This window comes from Centruroides vittatus, unplaced genomic scaffold, assembly GCF_030686945.1.
Source record: "Centruroides vittatus isolate TY-2023 unplaced genomic scaffold, ASM3068694v2 contig_824, whole genome shotgun sequence".
In the NCBI taxonomy this organism is placed as follows: domain Eukaryota; kingdom Metazoa; phylum Arthropoda; class Arachnida; order Scorpiones; family Buthidae; genus Centruroides; species Centruroides vittatus.
In genome coordinates, this window is record NW_027122537.1 from 834,632 (window position 1) to 850,875 (window position 16,244).

Sequence of the window (16,244 nt, forward strand, 5' to 3'; positions counted from 1 at the left end):
TGACATTTGATACCATTTCCTGACTTTCCCTGTTAAAAATCTTATTCCTTGACTTTCCAGGTCTGTATGGACCCTGTATATAGTCAAACAGGGTCTCAAACCCCTAAACCAGGACTGGCAAACCTATGGCACACATGCCCAAAGTAGCACATACGGAGAAATCAGCTGGCACATAATGTACCTTATGATTTTGATTTATCATCTATCTTTTTCAATCATCCTTTCGGTTTATCACTTCTTCATCCTTTTTCAATCAGCTTTTTTTACATCTATTCTAATTAAAGTATAAGTTATTTGTTTAATTTCTTTAAATATCATTATTTGAAGTTAAAAACTTTGGCATACATAAGCATCTTTAAAGCTAAGTATGCTTACTATATGACATACAGACTTAAAAATGTTTGCCATCTCTGCCCTATGCTTTCCATACCTGGCCTGGATTTTAGTGATGTCCTGCTCCTGTACTGTACATCATACTTCTTATAACAACCAAGCCATGTCGGTCAACTATCTAATCACACTCTCAAGAAAATTTTGAATTGAAACTATGTGACTTCTGGTCCAGACTGGAAGTTTGTATATAGTTAATTGGGGCCTCCAGCCCCTAAAATTTCCATATCTGGTCTCAATTTTCATCTATCTCTGTTCTCAAGATTAAAAAAAGGACAAACATTGGAAATGAAAATTGCAGCCTAAAAATATTATGTATTCAATATAACAGTGTCTCTTACAAGGAAAATAAATATGGTAATTACATCTACAATGAACTAACAGAAATACAATAAAAAAAAAAAGGGAGGGGGAAACAGAGTATTAAGATTATATCAAGTTTTCAATAGTAACTTCAGAGATGCATGGTATACAGTAGTGTAGGTTATGTAAAAGTTTTATTTCCATTCTAGCAATTTTTTGTGGTATATCCATACAAAATTATGATAGTTTGATATTTTATAAATTATTATTTAATAATTTTTAAAATTTGTTTCATATTTAATGAAATTTATTTGTCTTACCTTCCCAAACATTTCAGTAATTGCTGTAACTGATTAACAGCAGTATCTCTTTCTTGCATCATTAACCGAAGTCTTGCCTGCATGGCTTGGTCCCTTTCTTTTTGTGCATAATATATTTCCGCTAATAAATCTATAAATAATTATGTAATAAAATTTTTAAAGCTAAAATATAATTTCCATCCAATTTTAGTTTTAAACATTATTCTTAAAAACATTATGTTGTCAATACAATAAATTGTTAAATGAAATAAAATAAATAAAAATGAAGCATACAAGTTAATGTTTTAATTAGAATATGACTTTATTCTAATTTCAATTTGGACCTTAAATTTTTACTGAAAAGTGTGAATCTGTGATGTTCATTTCAAAATAATACCTTTAGTAGCGATGATTTTTTTGTCTGTTTTGCCTTACGGGCACAAAGAGGACCTTTTTTCCAGGCATGCAATAGGACAGCCAAGTTGTGAGGGACATGATCTGACAGTCTGACCCCTGAAAAATTCCTAGGTTCTCTGCACAGACTTGATTCCAAGTCCCCATAATGGTAGGTTGATGCCTTTACTGCTTTGGCCATCAAGTCAGATAGTAATTCTCATAATCAAATAATTAGTATTTGAGTGATTTAAAAAATTAAATGATCATTCAATTATTCAATATGTAAAATTCCTTTTTTAAGCTAAATTCTCGTAATTTCTCAGATACATAAAAGTAAGATATTACTTTTTCTTTTTGGCATATAAAATGTGAAAGTTAAAGTATTTTTAAAATTCTCTTATTAATAATGTCATATTTAAATTAATAAGTTATTTGTAATTGTATTTAAATATATAATTTTAAAATTATTAAATAGTTAAAATGTTTTTATTATAAATAAATAGTTTAAAATCTGAAATTGTTTCAATTGTCCATCAATGACATAAATAAAGACACAATCTAAATAACTCAATTAGGCATTGCTTTTACAGCATATAAGAAAATTAGTAAACTGTGTAATGTAACGTAATGTTTCCCAATGGGAGCAAAAATAATTTTTTGACAAGAAACTAATTCTAATCTTAGGGATTTTTGTAGCTTTTTGAACAATTTTTTCCTTTATTTTAATGTTAAAACATACCAAAATGAGCAAATAAACTATTTGAATGAACCCTTCACTTATTTTAAGTTTGTCAAAATCCAATTAACTATAAAAATTATAATTGGTTTGAGTAAAAATCAAGTTTTTTTTTAATAGTTTTAATTTTTAGAATTTTTACAATTGTCTACAATTTATATAAAACAGAAAATAGGTAATTTTTAAATATTAAAAATTTTATTTTATTCTACAACAGTATTATATGAATAAACTTATAGTTTTTAAGAATCTAAGCAGAGATTTTTAGCAATTTTATACAGTGATAAAATGAAAAGTTTATTTGAGAGGAATAGATTTGGTGATGCCACAATCTATCTGTGCCTGAAAATGCTCCACCATTATAATGCCTGCAAGGAAAACTTAAATCTCAAAAATTTATAATGTTGTGAAGGAATGTCATTTAAAACTTCTTGCCAGCATTGCCAAGTAGAGTCCTCACAAATAAATTTTTATCTTGTCTTCTATAAAATAAAAACCTACAATAAAAGACTTACACAGTGATATTTTAATCTTCCTATGGCATAGAAAAGAACATGAAATAAACAGGGCAAAATTTTTGGTTGTGTTTGTCTTTAACATTTGTTTTTTAAAAATATTCATAATACAACAAATAAAATTTAACTATAGTTAAAACAACCCATTTAGAAGCTACTGAATGCTATTAAAATTTTAATTGATATGAAAAAAGTACAATTTTTATATATTAAAATTATACCTGCAAATTGTGTAGGCCTTGACATATCACTTTTAGAAACATGTTTAAATTTTTGAAGTATATCAAGTTGAGACTGGACTGAATGAAGATGTTGCCATAACTATAATAGAATTTTAAAATAATAAAATTAATTTCATATAATATAAATTATATTCTAGATATTATTTGAATTACAGTAGAGTCCTGTAAACTCAACTTAATGTGAACTGAGATGGTGAAGAGTTACCAAAAATGACAAGTTTTACGGCTAGCGATGATGCTAGTCTAAATAGTGAAATTTTCATAAAAATTATATATACAAATGCATATATGTATTAACTATGTACCAATAGTGACTATTTCTATTTATGGTTAAATTTTAATTTGAAAATATTCGCTATTCAGTGGCTATTTTCAAGCAGGGGCAAATCCTGACCAAAATTTTTGGGCATGCTGAAAGTTATTATAAGAACAATAGGCCTATCTCTAGCACTAAACAATAGGCAGAAACATTATTTGGTATGAATAAAAAAGTATGGACTATTATAAAGCCCATTATATCTACACATGAAATATATTATAATGAAAAAGTATTAAAAATTTATGATGATAATTTAAATTTTATGAGCCCTTGACTCAGGGGGCCCAGGGCTTAAGCCCTATTAATTTCTATGTAGATCCACCCCTGTACACAATACATGTATGCTGACTGGGTACCACAAGCTTTTGATACAATCTGGCCATGTTAAATGCTTCGAATGATGCCATGCGTGCATGTTTGTTTGCTGTGGCAAACATCCACACGAGCAAGTGATCAAGTTCCCACAAGCATGGCACTGACTTAAAACAGCTAGCTACTAGCTGTCAATGTAAAAGCAAACACAAATGATAAAAGAGTTTACACATTAGAATAAATTATTATTGGCATATTTGTTCTCACATAAAAAGTATATTGAAAGTCAAAACTTTCTCTGAAGCATGTGGTGCATGCTAAGCAAGTCCAGAGAATTCACCCGTTTTCAAGTTAATGACATTTGTGTTGTGGGTTTTGCAGCAGCATCTTGAAAAAAGGCTTATATTCTTTGTTAGTGTGTGTAATTGATGCTATTATTAAGTGTCATCAGTGAAGAACAAATAACTTATTTGATCCTAGTGTTAAGTTATACAGGTAAAAATTATATTACAAGTATTTTTTTAACAACATGGAGTTTTACAGAATGTTGAGTTGATGAGAGTCAAACTCTAAAAATTCTAATCCAATTTTCTAGTACTTAATTTTAAAATTAGTAATCAGAGTAATAATATAAATCAATGAATATTTCTCTCAGATGAATAAAATATAAAATATTACTATGAGTTTTCTACAGAAACAAGAACTGAAACCAGTACTTTGAAATGTCATAAAAGATTTTACTCTTGAAATATATTGAAATAAAAGTTTAATATATATTTGAATTACTTATACATAAACATCTTATTCCATTTACAACATTGAATTTTGAACTAAATTGTGTTATTGAAGGAATGATTAAAAAAAAATAAATAAAGAAAAGATATAAAATAATCATAGTTAAATTTGTAACTTTGTTTTTACAGATGGTTAATAATATGAAAATAACTGATAAACTGAGTCATGTTTTTATAAACTATAGCATAAAATTTATAGTTCATTAAAAGACTTGTATTTTTGAAATTTATATTAATATAAAAATATGATAACTTCAAATTCATAATAAACTTATCTTAAAAATGTCTAATTTTTGTCTTAAGTTAATTACAGAAATAAAAATATTAAAAACTAATATATTCAAATTAAAATAATCATATGATTTGCTTTGAAGCTTTAAAATATAAATCAAACTAAAAATTATTCAAGTTATTGATATTTTTTGCCAGAAATGAATCAAACTAATTGCTTTTTAAACTGTAACCAAATATAAAAAATTTATAAAGCATTTGATTCTTATAAAAATCAAGATGTAAATAATGTCCTCTTTACTCCACTTCTATTTGGATGAAAATTAAAGTATTTATTATTGTAATTTTATGTATTACTAGATTAATAATAATAAATTTTTTAAACTGTCATTTTAATTTTACTATAGAAAACAGTTTAAATAACTTTAGTTACTTTTTTCATTTTATGGATTTAAAAGAAATATAGTTCATGTTAAAATGATTTTTAATTATTACTATGAAAATTAGAAAAAAAAAAGAATATTTTGACTTATATCATACTTATGTTAAACACTCTTAAATATATCATTTTTTTTTCTTTCAATCAAACAAACAATTACACAGTCTTAAAGATGAATGTGATCCAAACAAAATCTTTTAATGTTTTTCAAGAATTAAGTGATTGTTTAATGTGATTGATAACTAGATTTAAATGTATGCAAATCTATTAATAATTCAGTTTACTTTAACAAAATATTATATTTCAAATGTTTTATAAAATAATATTGTAAATTGTAAATTTTATTACCTTTTCGTTGATTTCTCGAAGAGCTTTAACTTCAGCACTTAAAAGAATTGGATCTTTAATTCCACCTAAATAATGCTGATTTTTTAAATTTTCCATTGATAATTTATTAAATGCTTTATTTGGTGATGGACCTATAAAGGAATGACTTCGCTGAGAAGCAGTTCTAACCATTGATTTCTTTGTCAATTTATTATCCCATGATAAAACTGGATCACTATGATGACGACGATGGCATGGAAGTTTTAAGTTATTAGTAGCTGCTACTATAGAATTCAAAAAATTATCATTTCGTAATTTGTCATAAAAAGTTTCCTTTGAGAAATATTTTTCTTCCTTTCTGTTCAGTCTTTCAAAGCTTGATTCTCTTGGGGAATAAGATTGTATAAATGGTGGCAGTGAATGAACACCTGAAGAAGAATGATATGGAGCTGAAGTAAAATACAATGTTTCTGGAGAAAAAACATTGTGACAAGATGATGTAAATGAATTTGTATGAAACAAGGAATGTAATGGGGTACTTCCCATTGATTTAGATTCTAAATTAGATTTTGATAAGGATCCATTTATAAGTACTTCCTGCAAACTAGAATACTGCCTGTCCCAGGAAAGATTCTGATCTGAAATTGTATGCTTAGGAACAGAAAAATATTCTGCAGAATTACTATCAAAATAATTTGATTCAGTGTTAAATATATTCTCGTTTTCTGCAGTGTTATTAATATCTTCATGCTGAGAATTGATAACATACATTTGTTCTGTATCAGAATTAATAATCTTTGGTGATAAAGAATTACTGATATTTAAGTTTGATTCTAATTCAGTAGTACATTCAGTTTCTGGAAAAAAGTTTACACAAGATTATTTACAAATACCAATAATTAAATACTAAAATTTCTACATTTATAAATAATATATTAAAATTAAAGCTGATAGATAAATATTGATAAAAATTAATGTTTTCTAAAATTTTAAAATGGAAATGCAGAAGATGCAAAAATCACAAAAAATCAAGCCAGAATGATCAGAAATATCAGATTGCCCAAGAAGGCAGTGACAACCAAAAATATTCAAGCAAAAGTTAAGAGATGAATGCAAAAGATGTAGAAATTCTCGCTGTGAAGCATGGACTAAAAGCTCAACTTAAATATCTGCCAGTTCTATTTCATCTTAGTTTTATTTTTCTTAGATTGCATTGTGTGTTTGTATATTAGGTTTCTTAATTCATATTTATGTTGATTAAAAACTGACCATTTTGGAATGTTTATTCTTAATTTTCTTAACTTTCTAATGATTCCATTCTAAAATTTTGAAACCTAAAGATGATCTATAAACTAAATTAAAAATGTTAAATGTTGTGTTTCTTAAATCAAGTCTAAAGGAAAATACAAATTTTGACTTTGCTCAAAACCAGTGACATCTTACAGAATAGTATGCAACTGAAATGCATTCTGTATAATGACTATTTGAAAAACTTGATTTGTCTATCTCCGTAAGATACATTTCTTATTTTATCAAATTATATGATTTAAGAAACAATAATTAAAAAACAAGAAGCTTCAAGTAAATCATGTTAGATGTTTTTGTTTTATTCTCTTGTCTATGTGGTGTGTAAATATAGTAGCCTAAGTATATAAGACAATTGTGTAATCATAACATTTAATTGTTATACAGTTCTATTAGCAACTGTGACTGATTGTTTGGATGATATAATTTTTTTAAATTTGAAAATACTCTTTCAATAATTAAACATTCTTAAAAATTGCATACATTTCATTGTTCATGTGCCAAAGAAGCAAATAAATGATCATCATAAGTTTGCATAAACTTTTTAGTCAATATAAAACTGCTCCTGCAGATTATATGCAGGAAATTATGGTACTTAATATAAAATTTACCTTTTTGTGATGTAGTCTGGAGAGAATATTTACGTCTTGGTGGTTTTAAAGGTCGGATGCTTTGCTGTTGTTGAGTAGTATTTTCTTTATTTGAAGGAGTTTGATTACTATAAAAAAATGTTTAATATTAAGTTTTTCAAAATTTACATAAATTAAGAAAGTTACATTTTTAAGTCATGGCCATAGTATTATAGAGAGAAATTCAATAAAACACTAAAAATTTTTCAAAATTTAAAAATCTATTCATAGATATCTTACACACTTTGAGTTTTTCATTACTGTTTCATAAAATAAATTTTCTTTTAAGCAGTTGATGTTCTAAATCCAAAAAAACAAACTCCTTAATAAGAGTTCAAATTTACTTTACATTTAGAGAATAAACTGTTTACAAGAAAATTTAAACTTTAACTTATAAAATAAATATACATGTAAAGTACTTATAATTTCTAATGTCTTTTATCATTCAATAGAAATTACTGTTTACTGAATGATATTTTCAAAACATCTATGAAGTTTTGCAACAAAATATTTTTCTTGACTTAATTTTAATGCAGGGAAATTAACTTGTATCAAAAGATATTTTCATTTATAGAATACATATCATTAATTTACCATATATTATTTTTCAGTTCAAAGACATAAGAGAACCAAAGGGAAACATAACAAATTAACTGGGAACTTAGTCATTGTATGCTATACAAGTCTTCTGTGTTGTGAATAGTGATGGGATGATACTAAACTTTTTAATGATTCTGATACTAATGCTGATTCTCTAAAAGTCTTGATTACAATTCTTTTCAAAATTACAGTTGGATATAGTCTTAGATACAGTGGGGTGTCACTACTGTGACTACCCCAGCATAAACTAATGTATGAATGCCTGACAGTGAAGAAATTGAATGAATGTAGTGTGGTAGTAAGTGAGTGTTTACATAATTTAGTATTTTTCCTACTAACTTTGACGTGTTGATTTTTGGTATTCGTGGTCTTTGTGTGGGATCTATACCTGTATATTTAGTGAGTGTTTCCTGAAATGTAAGTGAGAGCGTATTAACTAAATCTATATCTATGTTATCAGTGATGAATGAGGAAGTGTCTGTAGTAACATTAGTGGTAGTTGTTGTGTGTGTGTTATTATCAAAATGCTTGTTGCTGGATTATCCTGACAGGTTATGTGATCTTCATTAATGTTAGATGTTTCTGTCTGTTGATGTATTTGATCAGCAACCTGTTGTTTGATAAATTCAAGTGTTGTTTGTGGAATAAGGTTGTTGTGTATAATTGTTCTTTTTTGATTAACAACCCTTTGTTCGGTGACAGTGAGGTGAGGATATTGTTGTATGAATCTATGGTGTAGTTGTTGTCTGTATGCTGTCGTGTTTGTTTTGAGTTTCGTGATGGTGAAGTAAGTATGAATGATAAATGCATTCATTTCTATTGTCCATTTCATCCGTTGGCATGTTTTCCAGCCTTTGTCGTCTGTGGATGCATTGCCACAGAAACACCAAGGCTAGGTTGTTCCTCACATCTGTTGAGGGCATTGCAGTAGCCATGCTTGGGCCGGTGCTGCTTTCGCCACTGGTAACTAAGGGAGACTGTGGCCTATTTTTCGAATGTGAGCCTCTGCCTAACCCACGAACATGGACCTCGTTAACCTGGGCTACGTTCAAGCCGGTATCATACTTAGATCTGGTTACTACCATGATAAATATCCCCACAGAATGTGGGTGTGGTCACTTTAGCTTCATTTCTCCCCATAGACCTTACTGGCATGGGTGTCCCTACCAGGAGCTTGTGCTCCAGACTGCATTGCCCTATGGATCAGTAAAATTATTGGGCTCTCCCACCACGACCAGGTGGTGACCACAGGAAAGTTATTATTATTATTATTTATTTATTTAATTTTTTTTAATGATGTTTTCACTTTCTTTGTTGCTTGTTATATTGGCTGTTGTTTTATGCAGTCTTTGGGTGAGGTAATCCCTTGTTCTTTCAAACATTATCTTTTGTAAAATATAGAGAATAAAGAATTTATTATTATTTTAATGCAATCTTTAATATTTTAAATACAATTTTAAAACATAATATATTTTTTAAAACAATAATTTTGACTTGGTATAAAAACAAGACTAAACTCAAATAATATAAATTATAAGATATAGACTATTTTTATATTATTGATTCCTTAAGGAAGTTTTATCTTTTGAGCTTCTTACATTTTATTTCTGTCTAAAAATAGTTAATGTTGAAAAATTAATTCTGATTTTAGATTGAATTATTAATATATAACAAATATTGATTTTATATAGACAAAATATGTTATATGTAAATAATACATATAATTTTACTTACTCTGCATTACTACCTTCAAGATTTTCTTTGCTGTTAGTTTTATAATTTAATGCTTCTTCAGATCCATATTTACCAAACATTTTCACATAGGCAGATTTTGATTTCTAAAATTTAAAAGCTTTATACTAATTATAGTGATACAATAAATAAATAAATGCTATTTTATGTAACTTTTTAAAACATTTTTAAAAAATTGTTTCAATTCCTATATATACATATTTCTGAAGTTTTTAAATAAAAATTTTTAAATATTCATTTTTTTTAAAAAAAAGGAGTAATATTGCTTATTTATAGATTTTAAAATTTAAAATATATTCAAAGTAATATTTTATATTAATTTAAATTAGGATATAATAGAGCATTGATTATTCAAAAATCAATTATTCAAAATTGACTTTGGACAGTACTAATTCCAGAAATTATAAAGATTTTATATAATAACAATTGTTATATTGTTCTATAGGCCTGCAATTGAGCTGCAGTATCAATGTATTTTTACTTTGAATTCAAAGTTACTGTATGTTGTCTATCGCAATTAAAGACTAGTGCTCATTTTTAACAAGTATTTTTTACTTTATTTAATATATTTACCTTTTTATTCTTTCCCTACTAAGTGTAATTGGTTATCTGAAATTGTCCTGCCCCGACTATTTCAGATAATTGATGCTCTACTATAGTCTGATATAAATAGGCTGGTGTACTTAAAATTTGACTCCTTCCTTATTCAAATTTTTTCACAATACTATACAATTTTTTTAGATGCTCAATATCTGAATGTACTGTTTCTTCTTTTGTTCTAAATTACTTTTAGGAATAGAACAGTAAATAATTAATACTGATTAAAAAGCTTGTAACTAGATAAATTTACATTTTGTTTATAAAATATGAAGATAATATAAAGCATTACTTATTTTTAAAGCTTTATTTTGCCTTTGATTTTTCTGTTTTTTTGGAGGAATAACAATGTAAGATAACATTTAGAACAAAAATTTGTCAGAAACATTTTTTAATTAATTGTTTATAGATGTATTTTGCTATATGAATAAGCACAATTTGATTCCTTATTTCTATATAAATAAGAAAACCTAGTGACAATTTAAGGATTGAAGAAAATAAAAATTTGAACCAAATATTTCTAGACAATTTTAAAAGCTATTTCAATTATTTGATATTTATTATATCATTTTTGGAATGTTTTAATCAATCCAATTTCTAATTTTTGATTATTAAAGATTTAGATAGAGCTTTTCAATATCATCTCTGTAGCATTCATAATTTTTTTAACAATTATCAAATAAGTAAAATAATTTTAATAACTATCAATATAACTGATTCATATTAACTCAGAAATGGAGAGTCAAAGTCTGAGTGGGGAGTCAAATCTTTTTATGGGAGTCTTTTAAAAAATAACGACTCGAGAGTCGTGGGTTTTTTTCCACCAACTTCCTATCCCTGTATTAACTAAAGACATGGAATTACTGAAAGTTTGTTAAAACAAAAAATTTTAAAGCTGTAAACAATTCTTGGTGATATAGTAATTTGCTTCATAAAAGATTTTTTATATAAAAAAAAACAACTCTTAGATATCTTTGTCTATAGAAATCTTTCATAGACAAAGATATCTATTTGTGCTATTTTAGTTTTACTTTTAAATATAATTTAATAAATCAAATTTAAGAAAAAATCAGTCCTAATTTCAAGGAATTAAATCTTAATGTAAACTCTAAATTAATAATAATGCATTAGCAAACTAATATTTTTAGAATTTTATTATTCCAAAAACAAACAATTGAAAAATATTTAACATATTACAGTATTTGAACTTTTGAAAGGGTCAAGAGAGGACAATGCTACACATTGGTTCTTATTTTAGAACTAATTCAAAACCAGATTTTAAATAATTTTATGACCCTTTAATCCATAATTGTCTTCAACTAAATTACAAAACTGATTTCAGATCAAATTTTTATGATTCTTCTTGATATACTTTATAAAACTTCATTATATGAATTCAAATGTAATGTAAAAAATATACTATCTCACTAATAATATCTGGTTAATGATAGGATAATGCACTTACTGAACTATAAATAACCTTCATTTTCTAGAAAACAAGTAAAAAGTGATGAAATCTTTAGCCTTCTATTAATACTTTATCTTCTAATCTCTACTGAATATTAGTTTTTGATGCATTTTCTAAAATTTTCTACTGTTCACTCCTTAAAATAACAGCTAATTGAACTTTATCTTTTAAGAGGTTTCTCCTCTCATGCATTTAACAGTCTAAATTAATCTAAAAGATTCCGAACTGAATTAAAGGTTCTAGGCTAACTTTGCCTTTTGGATGTTTGTATTCCGACGTTCCATATCATATGCTTGTGTTGTGATAATACCAAACACTATCAATATGCAGGCAACATGACAAGGAAAATTATCCTATTGATGAATAGCTAGGTCATCCGTAAAGTGTTGCTACAAAGCCATATGATTGACTACAACATCTACATAGTCAGCTAAAATTCTATCATACTTATAAAATCATATTTTCTTTGATTACAGATAGGTTAATATGAAAAAGAAGAAGAATACGAAAGTCAACAACAACCTTTACTTTATCCAGAGTAAAATTTTAATAAACAAATGTTTGAGTCACTTAATGCATCATCTTCAGGTTCAAACATATGGAATAGACCTTGCATGCAAACATTCCATCGAATTTAAAAATAAGTGTTAATTCAAAACAGGCTGGCAGTTACCATTCAATTTGGTAATTGAATGGTAACTGCCAGCCTGTTTTGAATTAAAAAGAAGCCTGAAGAAAAACCCAGAAGAGGTTATAAAACACTTTCGTCACTCAAATGTTAATAGTATTCACACTGGTTAATTGGTTCATATGAGTTGCATTTTTGACGAGACTGTGTCTTGTTTATAAAATTGTACTGCTGGCTGGGTAACCAGTTTAGAGGTATGAAGGAGTATATGTCAGGAGTTGAAATTTGGCACAGAGTATTAAGTGCCCAAATCATGTGTGCATAAAAAAACCAGACTTGTAGGTACTCAGGGGACCGAGAACTGAGTCAAAATAAAATACAAAATGGCGACACTCTCTACAAACAGGCAGTAGTGCGAGATTTGCACACGCATTGCTCGTTGGGAAGTTGGAAAAGTGAATATTGCTAAATTGAATTTTGATAAACGAATCTTTGAAAAAACCCATTTACCTGTCCCGTGTTATTCCCAACATATCTCTGATCACCACGTGCTGGACCTTGACCGGTTGACCTGAGATATCTTGTTTCAGCATCGGAACATTTTTGAAAGTAGATAGCACTAGTCGTAATAATTTTATATTAAAATTAATTTCCGAAATATAATTTGTTTTCTTTTTACATTTATTAATATACATATTTTGTTTGTGCAAAATAAAAAAATAATTTCGGACGATATGATAGCCAGGATTATTTTTTTCAAAAATGGAAAATTTCGTTAGGCATCGACAAAAATTCAACCCAGACAGGCAACAGAGAGAAATTTCAACAGTGGATATGTTAATTTCACCGAAAATGCATCATGGATGACCTCGTGGTTAAGGTTGTGGCAGACGAAGTTTGAATGATCGTGCTCAAAACCAGCGATACCAAAGAAAATTGGAGAATGAGAACGAGACCCCACCTTGAGTGTCAAAGTGATTCCGCTTAGTAGTGAGTCTTCGAGACAGTCTTGTCCCAAATATGGCTTTGCTGTTTTACTTGTTTATATTCATCCTGGTGTGTTGTGCAGTTAAGTAAAAGATGAGTCGTTAAGTAACTCGAAAACAATTATTTGTTACAATTTTACTGCTGGATAAAGTAAAGGTTGTTGTTCTTTCTACATTTTACATTTAGTTATACTGTATCAGTTATTTAAAGTATGACTAATGATTCTTGTTAAATCTGTAAAGACAATCATTCAGGAAAAACATCAGCAAGATCAGAAACATGTTGAAGTTAATATATTAGTTGAATATCTGTCCTGAAAACTACTTCAAAAGCATCACAGGAATTAGGAGTTCCATTTATTTTGGTATATGTGGTTTTACTTAAAGCCAAGGCAAAGACTAAACAAAAAAAAAAAAAATTCAAAACCATTAAGCAGTATGTACAATAGTTTTATGATTGAAATGTGTATTACTGTAGTTTCATTTTAATACAAATGGTTTGTCTCACATTGAAGTTAAATGATAAAAGGTAACGGGAACAAATTATTTTGTTATACATATTATCATTTTGAAGTACACTACATCCTTTATGTTCGTGGACTTCAGTGTTCAGAAATTTGATCATTCGTGATTGAAAATTTATGCATCAAAATTTCAACTTTCACGAAAAGTTTTGACCTTTCGGGATTTCCATTGGAAATTACATAGAGTAAATGGGAGTTGGTGTCTGCACAAACTGGATGTTTGAGCATGCTCAATGCTAGAAGTTTACTGCACTTATTCATTTGTACAGGGTCTATCATGTTACTGTCTTTTTTTTCCTTTTGGATTAAATAAAAAGACTTGAAGTATGCACAGTATAGTTATTTAACAAAATCATTTTTTTTTTAAATTTTTTAAAACAGTACTAATACATAAAGTCTTCGAAGAAATTACAAATTTAACATTGAAAATTGAACAATAATTGGGAATACAGCAATCATTTGGTTTATTAGGAATAATGGAAGTTTGAGAATTTGACATTCATGGATTACTTGGTCCCAATTATTCATGAACATGGGAATCAGTGTACAGGTAGGCCTCCTATAATGCAGTAGATACGTTCCTTGAAAATACCACGTTATGGGAAATCACATTATAGGAGACACCAACTTAATACAAAAACTGGGATTCAGTTCTAAAAAGAGAAAAACTGCCTTTTATGGTGTAACATTTTCATCATTTTTTAAATTTATGTACATAAAAAGCTTAAATAAAATTCAACATCATATAAAAACTAAAAAGATTATGATTTCAAGTCAAAATCAAAAAGAAACATAATGTTATGCTCACAAATTCAGTCCTCATCGTCACTTATTATATTTGTTCGAGAATGTTTGACTGGCCTTATTTCAAGATCTGAGCTTGTTTCATCAAGTTCCACTGCACTTATGTGATCCGTTGTGATTTTTCTGTTATGTGAATGATAATTTGTTTCTAAATACCCTAAACCGCATTGTAAGAAAATTTCTGTGTTTTTCTAACTGCATTGGAGCGAAAACGCGTTGTAAAGGTACCGCGCTGTAGGAGGCCTACCTGTATTTAAACTTTCTTTTATGAATTACAGTATGAGAAAAGAAACAGTGTATTCACTTACAGTTTTCCTCAGTGTTCTACTATAATAAACTTTTAAAGTAAAATCCTTAAATTGTTTTTACCAAAAATGATTATCAATTTAATTTAGTTATCATATTTTCTTCTGAAGTTATATTAAATATTAAAAAAAGTGTATGCATATATGTCATCTACGAAGTCAGCATATCATAAACGGGGCCATTTAGAACGAAAACTGGGATTTTCCCCAATGGCAGATAATGCAAGAGCCCATAGCTGTTCCTATACCTATAAATTAACATTATTTTTAATAACTGTAAATAAAATCTTTAAGACTGCATTTTATAAATACAGAAACTTTCCAATTATTTATTTATTCAAAGAAAGAAAAAAAAAAACAAATAGCAAAAGGGGTTAGCTACAATGACTCTGGTATAAATAGTTATAATTTTCATTACATAAATATCAATAAAAATAAAATAAACAAAATATAAAAATTATAACTAATACATTTACTGGAAAAAAAAATAAATATATACAATTAGTACATGGGGCATTTTTTTGTATCGATAAATTTCATCTAAATCTTTAAATTAAAAATTTACCTTTACACGTATTAAAATTCTTTTGGCTGATCATTCAGTTTTTCATTCGATTCATCCAACTATAGCTTTTGAATAATTTCAAGGCCAAATCTCATGCAGTTGATTTTACCCGCACACAATACATTGTACCGTACTGTACGTCATGTCCAATGTATTGTGCAAGCATCAAGTGTGTTGTGTGCTTTCTAATGTAATCTGTAATCTGTTTACGGGGAAATATTTTATCTTGCGAAAGATAAAATATTTTCCCTCAAAACTTTCCAACAACATAAAGTTATCGATTTAAATACCTGTTTTAATTAATAATAACTACGTAAAATTAAATAATTTCAACTTAACATGAAATAAAGAGAATATATTTTACTTACTTTTAAAATAATATTGAATCATAAACTAAAATCTAACATATTCAATAAACTCAGCATCCCATCATTTCTCTCACGTTTCTATGACGACGTACATTGAAAGAAAGTAAATAAGATACTAGCGACACTCTTCGAAACATTTTTTTAAAATTATGTTTAAAATAAACTTTCGTTAATAATTTAATATTTGAGTAAATTACCAGAGTTTTTCTTAATTTTAAATATTTAAAAATATTTATTTTAATTTTTAATGGATAATGTTACCGAAACTTTTAATTAATTTTATAGGGTTTTTTTTTTTTTATTTTTGGCTTTTTCCACTCACAAGTCAGTGGACACTAAGCGGATCTTTTTCCATCGTTCCGATATGAAACAAAATCATGTTTAATTTAAGATGCAGTTATTCATTCCTC

The 16,244-nt window shown here is 27.6% G+C and overlaps 1 protein-coding gene across 3 annotated transcripts in view; it reads right to left on the reverse strand.

Moving 5' to 3' along the window:
• The window catches only part of LOC136982375 (myosin heavy chain, clone 203-like), a 38,577-nt gene extending 22,661 nt beyond the window's left edge, over positions 1 to 15,916 (reverse strand). For 2 of the 3 annotated variants that reach the window (XM_067278858.1, XM_067278861.1), the window contains exons 1-6: positions 15,835 to 15,916; positions 9,572 to 9,675; positions 7,220 to 7,326; positions 5,325 to 6,160; positions 2,861 to 2,960; positions 1,014 to 1,143 (exon numbers count right to left, since the gene is read on the reverse strand). In XM_067278858.1, coding sequence (XP_067134959.1) covers positions 1,014 to 1,143; positions 2,861 to 2,960; positions 5,325 to 6,160; positions 7,220 to 7,326; positions 9,572 to 9,651 — 1,253 coding nt within the window. In that variant the 5' untranslated portion in view covers positions 9,652 to 9,675; positions 15,835 to 15,916. Of the gene's footprint in view, positions 1 to 1,013; positions 1,144 to 2,860; positions 2,961 to 5,324; positions 6,161 to 7,219; positions 7,327 to 9,571; positions 9,676 to 15,466; positions 15,641 to 15,834 lie in introns of those variants that run through there. The other variant, XM_067278860.1, reaches the window with a different exon arrangement.
• Positions 15,917 to 16,244: the final 328 nt, after the last annotated feature.